General features: G+C 32.6%; 1 protein-coding gene across 1 annotated transcript; it reads left to right on the forward strand.

Annotated features, from left to right (window-relative positions):
* The first annotated feature begins 11042 nt into the window (after nt 1–11042).
* Nucleotides 11043–14358, forward strand: LOC107928627 (probable DNA-directed RNA polymerase subunit delta). The gene is made up of 2 exons (XM_016859882.1): nt 11043–11368; nt 14013–14358. Exons 1-2 carry the CDS (start codon nt 11043–11045, stop codon nt 14356–14358), a joined length of 672 nt encoding a protein of 223 aa, XP_016715371.1.
* The last annotated feature ends 638 nt before the right edge of the window (nt 14359–14996 follow it).

The raw sequence follows: 14996 nt of genomic DNA on the forward strand, positions 1-14996 counted from the left end.
CAAATCATGCTTGCTGAATCATTTAGAATACTATTGGATACCTGGGATAGCTCACACATAGTGTGCTAACTCATGTAACTGTAATCCATCAAATCTTGTACATGTATACTCACATGAGTTGTGAATCAGAATGCTCACACGAGCTGTGAAAATGGGCCTGCTCATACGAGTTGTGGGTCAGAACATAGCTACACGATGTTGCTCACAAGAGTTGTGGAGTATTTGCAACACATGTCAGACCTTAGCCATCGATAGGACATTCAAGACTAGCACCCAAATCATGTAAACCCTAATGTTATGTCATTTGTATCCTCCAAATTCCTAAGGTTCAAACGAGACTCGGTAGTCGATGTAACATCATTGGATATGCAATCGGTACATATATATAAATATGACAATCCACAATACATGTATAATTCAGTTAAAAGCTCATAAATACAGTATAATTACACGAACTTACCTCGACGATTGAACGTAGATATGAAGGCGATTATTCCGAAACTTTATCTTTTCCCCAATCTAAAGCTGTAGAGGTTTGTCTTGATCTAGGTGAATAAATTCAGCTCAATTCAAAACTTATTTTATTCTATTTAACTCAAACTCATATTTAACCAAAATTACATTTTTCCCTTATAATTTTGATTTTATTTCAATTTTGTCCCTAACTCATAAAATGAAAATTCTTGATATTTTCCATTAACCCACTATAACTGAATTTCATATTGGTCCCTAGCAAGCCTTATATTTAATTTATTTCACAATTTCACCATGAATTTTTCTATTTTTTGATTTAATCATAATTTGACAATTTCATCAAAAATCATTTAACAAAAGTTGTTTATCTAACCACAACTATCCATTTTCTTCCATCAAACATCAAAAGCAACCTCTGTTAATTCATGGAAAAACTCTAATATTTTAACGATTTTACAAATTAGTCCCTAGGCTAGCTAGATTAAGCTACAACGATCCTGAAAATATAGAAATCATTAAAAGCAGGATGAAAAATGGCTTACATGCACACACCAAGGTTGGTCGAATGCTTCAAGACCTAGCTATGGCTTCCTATCCATCAATTTTGATGGTGTTTCACAATAAGGAAGATGACACTATTATTTTGTTTTGTTTTTAATTTACTTATTAACTTATTTACTAATTTAACCTTACTTATAACCTTTAAAATTTCATAACTAATGTCCATATTTGTCTACTCAAACTAACAATGGTTTATTTACCACATAAACACCTTTACTAATTAATTTCATAGTTATTTGATACCTTTAACTTATAGAACTCAATTTTTGCACTTTATGTAATTTGGTCCTTTTTATCAAATTAAGCATTCAACCGAAAAGATTTCTTAACAAAATTTTTATACAGTAATACTAACATGCTGTAGACATTAAAATAATAATAAAATAAATATTTTTACGTTAAATTTTTGGTCCTAAAACCACTGTTCCAATTTCACTGAAAACGGACTGTTACGTTCTCAGTATCACTCGACAATTCTCCTTGTGGCCTTGAATTTAGAGCATTTGCTATTTGCCCCACTTGATTTTTAAGCACTCGGAGAGATGCAACTTGACTCTGAATTACAACATCATTCTTGGCCATATATTCCTTTAACAAAACTTCAATGGAAGTAGGAGATGATGCTTGACCATATTGGGTATTTTGCCTCGGCATAGGTTGAACATAACTAGGCAGTGCATTATTAACATTCTGTCTTGTGGCATTGTTGAAGTTTCCAGCACCTTGATTATCCCAACTAAAATTTGGATGTTGCTTCCACCCTGAATTGTAGGCGTTGGAATATGGATTGCTATTTCGGTTGGAATTAAACATATAGTATACTAACACTGGGTTTGATAGGCATTCGTCAAACACATGATTTTCCCCGTAATAAACACATGACAACTCTGCTGGTTTCATTTCATGGGCTAAACAGTTGGATTTTTAATGTTTTAATCATATTAGCTAGAGAAAATACCTAGGTCGTTAATGAAGTGATCGCATCGAGCTCGATGGTAATGGTAGCTCTCTTACATGTCCCAACTCTCGTGGTCGAATACCGATAATCGTTGTTGGCAATCTTTTCTAAAATCTCGTATGCTTCATTATATGTTTTTTCCAACAAAGTACCTTTGGAAAATGCATCAACTACCATCCTTGTGTGCACATTCAACCCATTATAAAATATATCCATTTGAGTCCAGTGCTAAATCCATGCATCAGACATTTCTGATTAAGTCTTTTAATCGTTCCCAAGCTTCATATAGTGTTCCATCCTCCATTTTCTGAAAAGATGTAATATCGTTTCTCAACTTGGCATTCATAGTAGGCGGGTTATACCGTAGCAAGAATCTCTAGCAAAGATCATTACATGATGCCACTATTCCTAGTGGCAAAACATTCATCCATGCTCTCGCACGATCTCTTAAATAATATGGAAATAGCTTTAGCCTCAAGGCATCTTCAGGAATACCCTGTTGTTTGAATGAATCACGAACTTCTAGAAAGAGTCTTAAATGTAATCTTGGATCTTCAATGGGTAGTCCACTGAACTGTCCTACTATTTGTAGCATCTGGAACATTACCGGTTTCAACTAGAATTGTTGAGCTTGTATGGTTGGTTTGACTATCCATGGATTCAAATCATCCAGCATTGGGGCGACATGCTCTCTAATTGGCCTACCTCATTCATCCACCACACGTCCAACGGAAGGATTTTAATTGCGATCATTTGGATTACCATTAAGATCATTCCTATTTTCGGCCATTTTTCTCAATTATTTTCTCTTTCTTTGCAAGGTTCTGTCAATTTCTGGATCAAAAAAGTATTCTATGTTAGCAGGAATACCTCTTCTCATGCACTGATGGCAAACCTGTGAAAAATAAATACACTAAGTTAAATAAAACTACTAAGTAAAATAACCAAACCAATATCCACCAAATTATCGATCCCCGGCAATGGTGCCAAAAACTTGTCTTGTGTAAAATGATATGTGATTTTGTGCAGGTATACATGTCGGTTCAAGTAATAAAGTGATGAGTGAATATCATTCCCACGAGGATCGGATTGAGGCACAAAAGTGGTCAAGTTATTATAATCTAGTTAATGCTATGGGAAGACTGATGAATAAGATGTTATGTCAAAAGTGAAAGTAGAAATGTAATGGCAATAACAAGAGTGACTATCTGAATAGAATGTAAACAAATAAATTAAAAACTAAATATGATGTGACAAATATAATATGACAAAGAATAAGGATACAGTGATGTTGATTCGGAAGGTCGGGTCACCCAGAATCGACCCTTACTGTCAATAATGCCTTGGCAAAATCGTATCTACTTTACTGCACAGAAAAGTTCTAAAATGGTCTGCCTCTCATAAGATTAAAACCTCATGTTACCTTGCTCATGTCTATAGGCTTTTTAGATATCTTGCATGTGTTCCTTCTGTATGATCGTGACTCTATGTCTAGATTCGACTACAAGTGTCTATCAGATACTTGCTCATTTCATTTAATTTTATCCAACCATTTCGGAATTAGAATCAGTTTATAGTATGCAAACAACCTTGTATGTCTAGAGATCATTGTATTTTAATTAAGAAATAAGAACAATCAAATGAAACAGTAAAGTAAATTAGATATATACGGCATCCATAAAAACAGTTAAGGTTTCACCAAAAGTAATCCCAACCTTATGAGATTTAGCTCATAGGCTGGGAAATAAAATTCCAAACCAAAATATTATCTGACATTGTGTTCAACTACTTCAATTCAATATTTCAAAGGAACACTAATGAAAATAATGGAAGAACTTCAGAAAGTAGTTTTAGCTTGCCTAGTCCACACTTCGACAGCACAAAGTCCTATGATGACTAAGAAGGACTACCTTCGAGTACCTGCCATTTATGCAGCCGAACCCTTATTCAAGCCTAAAGATCTCTTTCACTTGTTTTTCTTCGTTAGTGAGGTCCCCTTTATCAGATTTTATAGATAGATTAGGCTAGGGTCGGCTAACAGCTCGTGATTATCTTCTCTTCTTTTAGGGGGATTTATCCGGTACAAGTTTGAATTTGAATTAAGACTGCTGTGCAGAAAATGTTGACTTGGTCTTCCCGGCATTGCCACGGCATCCATGCTGACAAACTGTCTGAACTTTTCCCGGACAAAACTTCACTCCTTTATTTTCTCATTCCAAAACTTGTTCCTGCCACACAAAAATCTCCACCACAAGTGATTAAAAGCACTTAATCCTAACATAGTCCAAGTCCTAATGCAATATTTAAAATGCTAACTAAAAAGTCCAAAAATGCAACAAAATGTACTTAAGTGCAAGCAATTAGCTAGGTGAAATATAACTCTTTTCAAGGGTTATCACTAGGCCAATGAAGCTTCTTACCTCTGTAGCATTTTTTGGAGGCTTCCAATCTACAATGGTGGTGGTATTACTAGGGTCGACTTGAATACCTTCTACTAAAACCACATGTCCTAAGAATGTTATTTTTAAAAGCCAAAACTCACATTTACTGAACTTAGCATACAAACATCTATCTCTCAAAGTTTTTAGAACACTCCTTATATGCTTATTGTGTTTTACTTCATCCTTTGAGTTCACTCGGATGTCATCGATGAACATCACTACAAAACAATTCAAGTAGGGATGGAAGATCCAGTTAATCAAGTACATAAAGGCGGTTGGGGCATTTGTGAGCCCAAATGACATTACCAAGAACTTATAATGACCCTATCTATTCTTGAATGTAGTCTTCGATACATCTAGTTCCTTAGGGTTAAGGTGATAGTATCTTGAATGTAAATCAATCTTCGAAAACACACTGGCACCCTTAAGTTGATCAAACAAATCATCGATCTTGGGAAATGGATAGTTATTATTCACTGTAACTTTATTCAATTATTGGTAGTCGATAAACAACTCAACGTTTTGTCCTTTTTTTACAAAAATAACTAGAGCACCCTAAGGTGATACACTTGGTCAGATAAAACCTCGATCAAGCAATTCTTGTAATTGAGTCTTAAGCTCCTTCAACTAAGTCAGATCCATCTGTTATGGTGTAATAGAAATTGGTGTAGTACCTAGTTCAACCTCAATAGCAAATTCAACCTCTCTATCGAGTGGTAAACCAGGTAGTTCCTAAGGGAACACAAATCACGAACAATTTGATATTAAAAAAATGTAGGCCAAATATGCATCGCATCCATTTTTTAACAAATTATGTGTGTTCTTTGTTCGAGGTCAAATTAAAAAGAAACTTGGATTTAAAATTTTATATATATATAATTATACCAATAACTAAAATGTGTAATTTATCTAATTTTTAATTAGTAATATTATCTGTAAATTTGTGAAAATTTGGCCACTTCCGATACGTAGCAGTAGCATGGATTTCGGGAAAAAAACCTTTTATTATGGAAATTGTGAAACTATAAGAAATTTGATAATATTATCCACGACATAGGAAAAAAGCTGATATCATTTTTTCCCTAGGACCTTTGTTACAAATCTGGTATCATTGTATCACACGAAAAAATAATAGTAATATGAACCGGATACAAAAGTATTTTGAATTTTTTTATATAAATTATCAATATATCAAAATTTCTATAATTATAGAATATTTAAACTAAAAATAATGAAATATATAGGTATATATATAATTGAATAAAATATATAAGTATTTATATAAATTATTGGTAAAAACACCTCTTCAGTCCTTTTTAATTTTTATATTGAGCAAATTGGTGCTTAAAAAGTTGAAGCAATTTAGTCTCTATTAATTTTGAAAGTGAGATATTAATGACAATTAAAAATGGCATTAATGTTTCATGTCAATTGTACACAATTTTGATCAGTATAATAATAAATTTAGCTATTGATATTTATATACTCTATGTGATTATTGACGGAATGTGTAAATGTTTTGAGATAAATTTATTAAATCAAGACTAAATTGAGTTATATATATAAATGTTATGGGTTAAATTTATTAAACTAAGACCAAATGGATAGAATGTATAAACTTTGAGAACTAAATTTATTATATCAATAAAAATATGTACAATTAATAAATATTAACATTGTGATTAGTTATATTTAGTTACTATTTTAAAAATTGAAGAGAAATCAATTTAATCAATACTAAAATCAAAAGAGAATAAAGAGTATCAAGTTGAATGAAACTTGGACGGTAGGAAACAAAATGACCAAAACTAGACGGGAAAAGAAAACAGGAGAGAGAGAGAGAGAGAGAGAGAGAGAGAGAGAGAAACAATGGTTGTACCCAAGAATTACTTGATCGGATGGTTGATGTGCAAAAGTACAATATGCAGAGTTGATTCCTTGCTTGAATTCCAATTTTACTTTTTACATCGATTGATGTTGACCAAAGCATGCTCGTCATGGCCAAGCATGTCCTGCAACTACAACTCTGTACTACTAGTTCTCTCACTACTCTTAACCTCTTAATATAATATAATCATTATTGTATTTATATTATATTTATATAGTTTTATATCATTCTTGTATTTATTTGACTTATAAGTATAAAAAGCGCTTAAGAAAAAAATAAAAATAAATAAATAAAGTCTTTCAATTTAATTTGTATTCGGGTGAATTTTTACAGTTAACTCAGAAAATTAACTAAGTCTATTTGTTAACGGTGTTCATTTTTAATTACGTTGATCATTAAAATTAACTAACAGATCAGTCAAATATTAACATGTGGTGACTTTTGATTTAATTTTTCATTCTTTTACTAAAAATCAGAAATAAAAATTTAAAAATTTTATATAAAATATTAATAATTATAAAAATATTGAAAAAGAAATTATAAACGTTTAAGAACTTGTAAACGTATAAAAAGTTATAAAAATATAAAAAAAATAAAAATTATAAAAAATCATTTATTGCTACTCATATGCAAATTAAACCCCTAAAACTAGATAATGAGTATAGTCGTATGAAGGTTGAGATCATTTCTATTTTGAATAAAATGTTGTCGACCTTCCACCGATAAAATGAAAATTGTGAAACCCTATCCTTTATAATGATAATATATATTTCTTAAATTTTTTATATCTAGATTTTTAAGTGCAATATAGTAATTTCGACTATGATTTTCAAAACTGCATCAGATTAGTTGGTCGAACTTGTTAAACCTAGAATCAGATGGGATATCAGTCCAAAATAAGAGATTGGGTCGGTTGACCTGTGAACCAGTACTGATTGGATGAACTGGGCAAAAAAACGGGTTGAACTAATAGTTGAATTGATTTTTCTATTTTTTTATTTTTTTAATGAATTTTTAAAGATTTATTTATTCAAATCGGATGAATCGGTAGGATCGGTGAATTGATCTGTATCTAAAAATCATGGTTTGAACCTTGAAAAGTTACAAATTGTTTGCTAAGTATTATATACTTTAAATTATTTTTGGTATGATTAGATATTATAAAACCAAAATTTCATTATCTAATAGTTGTAAATGTTATCATATGTAAGCATGAAATATTTTGGCAAATATTCACATTATTTAACGATTGATCCGATGTCACATGTTTATTTTAATTTTAATGATTTAATTTCCAAATTGAAGAACCAGTAAATACCTTTTTTTTAATTTATATATTTTATATTTTAAAAAATTATATTTTTATAATTAATTTGATTTTTTATAATATTTATAATTTTTTATGAATTTTTATAAGATTATATACTTTTTTAATATTTTATATTTTTAATTATTTTTAATATTCTTTATGATTTTTAATATATTTTTAACGATTTTTATGTTTTTTTTACTAAAAACTTATAGATTAAATTAGAGATTACCACGTATCATCATCTGATTGGTCTCTAGTTGATTTTGACGATCAATGTGGTCAAAGATGAAATAGCTAATGTAGGGACGTAATTAATTCTTTTTCTATTTTCTTAAAGGACATTTTATATTTGTAAGCCTTTATTTGTATATCTATATTATATTTATATAGTTTTTCATAATATAATGAAAATAATAATTTTTAAATATGATAAATTTAAGAATATTTCTAAAGGATTAATATATTTTTTTTTCATGTAAACTTGATCTGCCATAAATTGTAGAGGCAATTTAAATACTTTTTGATACCTAACAAACTTGTTTTTAAGTCGTTTCGCATTTAATTATTGCATTTTCAGATTTCTTAGCTTAGATTCAAATTATTAAAAAATAAACGTTTTTACACAATATTTCGAGTTAGTTGACCCATTGGGCCAATACCGGCCTTAGGGTAGTTTTAACGATTTAATTGAGCATGCAGGACATCTATTTTCAGGCCCAAAAGCACCAAGAACGACAGTTGAGTTGCAACACAAGCTTCCGGAGTCGCAACACAACCAAACCAACACAATAATTTATATTCAAAGTTGTTGTCGTGACACGCACTAGGCTATGCTGCGAAACAGGTCTGACAGAGGGAAAATTTTAATTACAGGTGTTTTCGTCCACACAGTCCATATTTAGTGTGATTAAGGCTTGTATTTGACCTAAAATGGGCCACTAGCTTTGCATATAAATAGGAGGCTTATGCTAAACTAGAGGGAGCTTTTGCCAAGCCATTTTAGGGTTTTAGTTTAGTAGTTTAAGAATTTAACTTAGTTTTATTTTATTTTAAAAATAGTTTTATTTCTTGTTATCCAACTTAGATTTGATTTGAGTCCAAGTCTTTGTTATTAAGTATTTTCATAATTTTGTTTTACGTTTCTTTTGCAAACAACGATATCTCAGCAACTATTAAAGGACTTCACTGATTCGAGCACATCCAGTTTATCGAACAGATCAATTTCTATCATGATTAATATATGTTTGTTTTGCATGATTAATTTAATTTTAATAAATATGGTAATTGAATCGATGAGTGGTTAAATCCTTTAGGGAGATTATAAACGGATGTGGGAGTGATTAACGGAAGAATGAGGGTTTCTCATACAAATTAGTTGCTATAAATTATTGTGTGCTTAAACCTTAGGATTGACAACCCTAAGAAGTAATCTAGGATAAATGAGGTCGAGAGATAACTGACTATTGGTTTATTAGCTAGGTAGTAGAGGTCAGAAGGTAATACTGTCTAGTTAATAACTAATTCCTTAATAAAACTCGAGTTCTTAAGTTAAATACAACCACTGAAGCGAGTTAATCTACTACTTTTTATTCGAGAGTTTTTCGTTTGTCAACTTTGTTTCCGTAGTTTAACTTTTTATTTTATGACTTCAATCTTTAGCTTTAATTATCGTAATATAATTTTTAATGATTACTGTTTAGACTTGCTACTGTAGACGGTATTTTTAGATTTAATGAATAGATCATAATAAACAAATATGCTATGATGCCACGTACCATGAGAATTAGAATAAAACCACATATAGCAATAAATAGCATAACACATCAAATAGATTTAAGTTAAAATATATACCTTAAGTCCACATAATCACTCACCATGTTATTTTTGCTACTAAATAATACTTTAATAATATTTAATTTATCATATAAATAACATAATAAAAAACATCCTTTTCACACAAAATACTTGAATAAAACCCCTTTAACTTTTGTCCAATACGTAATATCCTAAATCAAACTTGAACTCTTCAGATCCAAGTAAATCGATACTCGATTTGTATCTAACGTAACCAAATTGAAAATTAGAAATCACTCTTAACCTTAAGAAAAATCAGCCAAAAATTAAAAATATCCAAACTTACACATCTTGCTTGTAATCACCACTTACCCTTAATCCACTTCTTTCGAAAACTCCCACTTTGATATCACAGAAGGTCTACGGTTCTTGGATTAAATCCTTCAATCCAAAATAATCTCTTAGTTAGAAGAATATACAACCACTCCCATTAATCAAAAATTCACAAAATGAAATAAAATTTACTTCTCCATAATACTTACACTTTTATTTCCAAAAGTCTAAAAAGAACAACTAAGATTATTGATCTAAATTGGTATGAGAATTTAGTCATCAAAGAAAAAGAAAGAAATAATCAAATAGAAGTTATTATTTAAAAATAATAATAAGATGAAAAAAAAAGAGAAAAATTAATTAAAATATGATAGTTGTCAGCGGTGATCTGTGGCGGCGAACGGTGGTTGAGAAAGGTGGTGGTTCGCAAAGATGTTCAGTAATGGAAGAAGAATAGTCGAATATTTAAGTCAAATAAGAGAAAAGAAATGAAAAGAAGAAGAGAAAAGAAGGAATGAATAGATTAGAATGCTGGTGCAAAATGAAAGATGGTGAAAAGTGATGGCACAAGTTGGTTTTCATGGTGGTGATATGGTGGTTATGGGTGGATGGTGGAGGAGAAACATTGATTAGCTCACAACAATAGAAAAATAAAATAAAAATGGAGGAGAACTTCCAAAGGAGGGTGGCTCACGGTTGTTGATAGGGAGGAGAAAAAGAGAGAATTTGATGACAAAAACAAAGAATATCTTAGCCAAAATGCTTCCAAGGAACGACATCAACTTGCAACCTAATTCAAAACCCAAAATTCAAACTCCCAACATCTCATTGTGAGGAGACAAGGGAGTTAGAATGGATTGATGGTGAATAATCATAGGCGTTATAAAACATAACACGAATGGCTGTTACAAAGTTGAAAGGAGTTACATCCATGCACATATGCATGGATAGTTTGCATGGCTAGGTTGACCAACATTTAATCAAAATTATTATTTTTTTAAATGAAAACATGGAGACTTGAAATTGGTTCACTAGGGAGTTACTTAAGGTACTTAACCACTATGCCATTCCATTTACTTGATAATGAACTAACAACAACAATTAAAATTTTGGGATGTGACAGGGAATGACCATACTGTATGTGGTCAATGACTAAATTAGATAGAGGGAGAAATACGGTAAGTGAAGATGGATATCTGATAGGTATAGTCTGAGTGTACCTTAACCCATAACATCTTGATTGATTTTAAAGATAACTTCTAAAACCAAATGAACCAAATGATGGAGATGATAAGTAACCTTCAAAGGCAAATTGGTACCAGAATCCTGAGCGACACGGAGAATAATCCTCAGAAGGATGAGAAACAGCACGTGAACACAATCATCTTACAATCAAGTAAAACCCTTAATAATGTTAGTGCTCTCATTCAGATAGGCAAGGATTTACAAAAATCTGCTGAGGAACCCATGGACAAAAATAAGAGTGAAGAGTTGATAGAAAAAGTATCCAAATCGTTAGCTAAGTCGGTAATCTCGAATCCTGTAACTACAAAGATACCATTCCTGTTGAGGATAAGGAGAAACAAAGTAGAGACGAAGCAAACTTTGTAAGTTTTTTGAACTAATTTAAGTCCCTTAATTTTAATTTACCACTTTTGGAGTTAATTGATAAAATACCAAAATGTGCCAAGTACTTAAAAGAAATTATGTTGACACATAAAAAATTGAAAAGGGTGAGCAAATTAAATATATGCCTCTTATAATGCCATTATTTCCAAAAAGATACCCCCAAAATTAAAAGATTTGGGTAGTTTTACAATTTATATAGAGATAGAGGATATATCTTTTAGCAAGGCCCTTTGTTATTTAGGGGCCAACATTAATTTAATTCCCCTATCAATCTATGTGAAACTCGAATTAAGGGAGTTGAAAAACACGTCGATAACATTGCAATTAGCCAACAGGTCCTTGGTACGCCCAAAGGATGTACTTGAGAAAGTGTTATTTTAAGTGAGGAATTTCGTAGTCTCTATCGATTTTGTAGTCCTTGACTTCAAAGAAAATCAAGAGATCTCCATATTGTTGGGTAGGCCATTTTTAGCCACATCTAGATCCACCATTGATCTTGAAATAAATTAATTAACCATGAAAATTAATGGTGAGATAGAGGTGTTTAAATGCGGCCATGATTCCCAAGATGTGGGATTAGAAAAACAATTAGGGAACGAATGTTTTCCATTATATTATGTAACCCCTAATGGCCTTGATAGAAGGTATTTTTAGGGTTTAATGTGTATAGGAAATATGGTTCAAGGAAATAAGACAAGTGGATAGATCCAAAATTAATAGACCTCCATTGGATGAATTGCGATGATAGATAGAGACGTAAAAAGTCAATGACGGGGATTAACTGGTTATTGGACAAATCTGGTAGCCATACTTGAAATTTTTATCATTGAATTTTATTATTCTTGTACATATTTTATTTTTTTGTATTTGGGATTTGAATGTTATAATTGTGGGCATTTAATTTTAATTAGGGTAGTAATTAGATTAGTTAGGAGCTAAGGTGACAATAGGAGTGTTTTGGAGTGATTAGGCATGACCAAAGGAGTCTGAGACGTATGAGAATATCAATTTTGTACAGCCCAACACCTGTCACACATAGAACTCCCTGTGTTCTGACATAGAACTTTGAAACTAGGTTTGTTGATAACTCCAGTACATGTCGCACCAGAGGTACCCTTGTGTTGCGACATGAAACTTCGAAGCCTCAAAGTATGAAAAACCCAGGCCATGTCATGACAAAGGACCCCTATGTTGCCACATGCAACTTTGAACAAATATTTTCTAAAATTTTAAGTCTGGGTTGCGACACGCCTAGGCCCAAGATGCGACACAACACTTCGAACCAAAATTTTAGGAAATTAGGGCTACGTGTCGCAACACAACATCTAATTTTTGCAATTTTTGGCCCGTCTCTGTGTATGGCCCGTCAGATTTCCTATATATACCAGACGATTTCAGCCCTAGATGTCACTTTCAAAACATCCTAATAACCACCCAAAAGTTCCAGATTTGCCACACCTCTCCTTCATCTCTGCTACTTCAATTTTTTCCCATCTCAGCATCTATTTTCGTCGGTTATCTCTTTCCTTCCCTTTGTTAGTTTGTTTTCTTTGCTTTTTCTTTTCTTTTATAGGTATAACACATCAAAAGAACAACCAAATGATAACAAATTCGTAAATCAAGGTTAGCCATTCCAATCTCATTATTTGTTACATACTTTTATATTTTATTTTTTGATTAAACTCATTACGTGGAACCCCGCAAAGCAAGACGTACCCAATAGGCGTCAATGAATTTCGATGCTAATCCATTCAAAAACCAAAAATTGGAACAATACTACTTGCAAATGCATGGTTATGTGTTCATTAAAGAACAGGGGTTTGTCTCTCATTAACCGGTTGCAACACGATTTGGGAGTTTATGGATTTTTACCACTTGTGTAACTTTTACGTGACCCCGACCGAACCGACGGTCGACGCGACTATTTAAAAGATTGATAAATTTGCTAAATCTCGAATACTAATCTTCGTTATTTAACGATTCAAGGTAAACAGGTACTAGTCATGCCCCAAGAAATTTTTTCCTATTAACTTCGTACTATACTTACGATTTTATACAATCTGTTGATTTAACTATGTACCAGGGCATTGCTATGGATGCTATTTTGAGATATCTGACGAAGGGGTGTTGCAATTGGACTCACCAAACCAGTACCAACATCCCCATAAAGTTTAATTAGGCCTTAAATTTTTCGATGGCCAAGATGTGGATGCCATTTATTTTCACCTGCACTCCCCTACTCAAAACGTCTCTCACGTCACCGCCTTAAGAGTGATCTTGGTTGATTCAATTTTGTAGAAAAAGTAAGTCTGCATGGACCATTGGATCTTCCAATCAATGTTGACATGCATCAATGGATAGAAGTGGTGAATGTACTTCCCTCACCTAGTGACGGCCCTATGTAAACGAGCGAAGGTGCCCATGTCACCTATCGAGCAGTTTGTAATCCCATTGAAGAGTATGCTCAGAAATAATATGTAAGTTCAATTCATTTACCTTCAAAAAGAAAATAGGTGAAAGAATGGAACCAAAGGTGAAAGGAAAAGATGGATGTCCTACCAGCCTCAAAAAGGAAGAGCAAAGCTAAGGAGCCCTTGTTGACAAGATTGACGGATTTGCCAGATATGGAGTGGGTGATCCAATGGATGCAAGAGATTACCCCGTTGGGCATCGACTACGCACATCGATTTGGTACTCGAGTACCAAATCCACCACCCAACAAGTATGCATCCTTCCCACAATCTCAAAATACCGAGAGGGCGAAGAGGATGACAATGACGATGACGATGATGATGATGATGATGACAACGACGAAGATGACGGAGATGATGATGATGACAACGATGAAGACGACGGAGATGATGATGATGACAACGACAAAGACGACGGAGATGATGATGATGAACCCTTCCAAGCTTATGACTATGAGTCGACATTTCATGTAACACCCCGCTCGGTGAAATCTTAGTATCCAAACATTGTTCAGAGAATATGTCAGGTAAGATAAGTTAAAAGTGAACAGTGTGCGCCTGTGACACCTTAATGTTGGCAGACACTAGGGTAGGCATGTAGTAAGCCTGATAAGGAAGGATTCGCCCTAGGAGCCTCTGTTTGGCATGCATAGTTTGGGCAAAATATGTTATAAGAAATAGAGAGTTTCGATTACATGGCCTTGAGTCAGTTAGGTTATAAGGAAACAATAGTTAAAGCCTAACTAAACGTAACTAAAATTTTTAAGAACCAAAGGGAAAGACTTGATTAATTTTCATGGAATTTTTAATATTTGGATAAGACCACAAAATGACTAATGTGACGTTTGTTGAGTCCTAATAAAGTCTAGGTTCAAGTCAAAGTGTCTAAGGTAAGAAAGATATCTTATTTCTCTCCTCGAGAGAGTAAAACCAAATGAAGATAGGAAAACTCCTCTAAGTTAAGCATAAGGCCTAACACATGGTAAACTCTGAAGTCTATAAGTAAATAAAGCATTGTTCACCCCATTAAGACTCATGATGTTCTAGTCTATAATAAAATCTAATGCGAGACATCGTTAGGAAATGAAGCCCAGTAAAGCACATAGTGGACTCAAGTAATAGAGTCACCGCCAAG

Source organism: Gossypium hirsutum, chromosome D12 (genome assembly GCF_007990345.1).
Source record: "Gossypium hirsutum isolate 1008001.06 chromosome D12, Gossypium_hirsutum_v2.1, whole genome shotgun sequence".
Lineage (NCBI taxonomy): Eukaryota > Viridiplantae > Streptophyta > Magnoliopsida > Malvales > Malvaceae > Gossypium > Gossypium hirsutum.

Coding starts and splice junctions, on each gene's coding strand:
- LOC107928627 (XM_016859882.1), top strand. CDS start 11,043: ATGGAGATGATAAGTAACCTTCAAAGGCAAATTGGTACCAGAATCCTG. Junction 11,369..14,012: donor GTAGAGACGAAGCAAACTTT/GTAAGTTTTTTG, acceptor CGGATTTGCCAG/ATATGGAGTGGGTGATCCAA.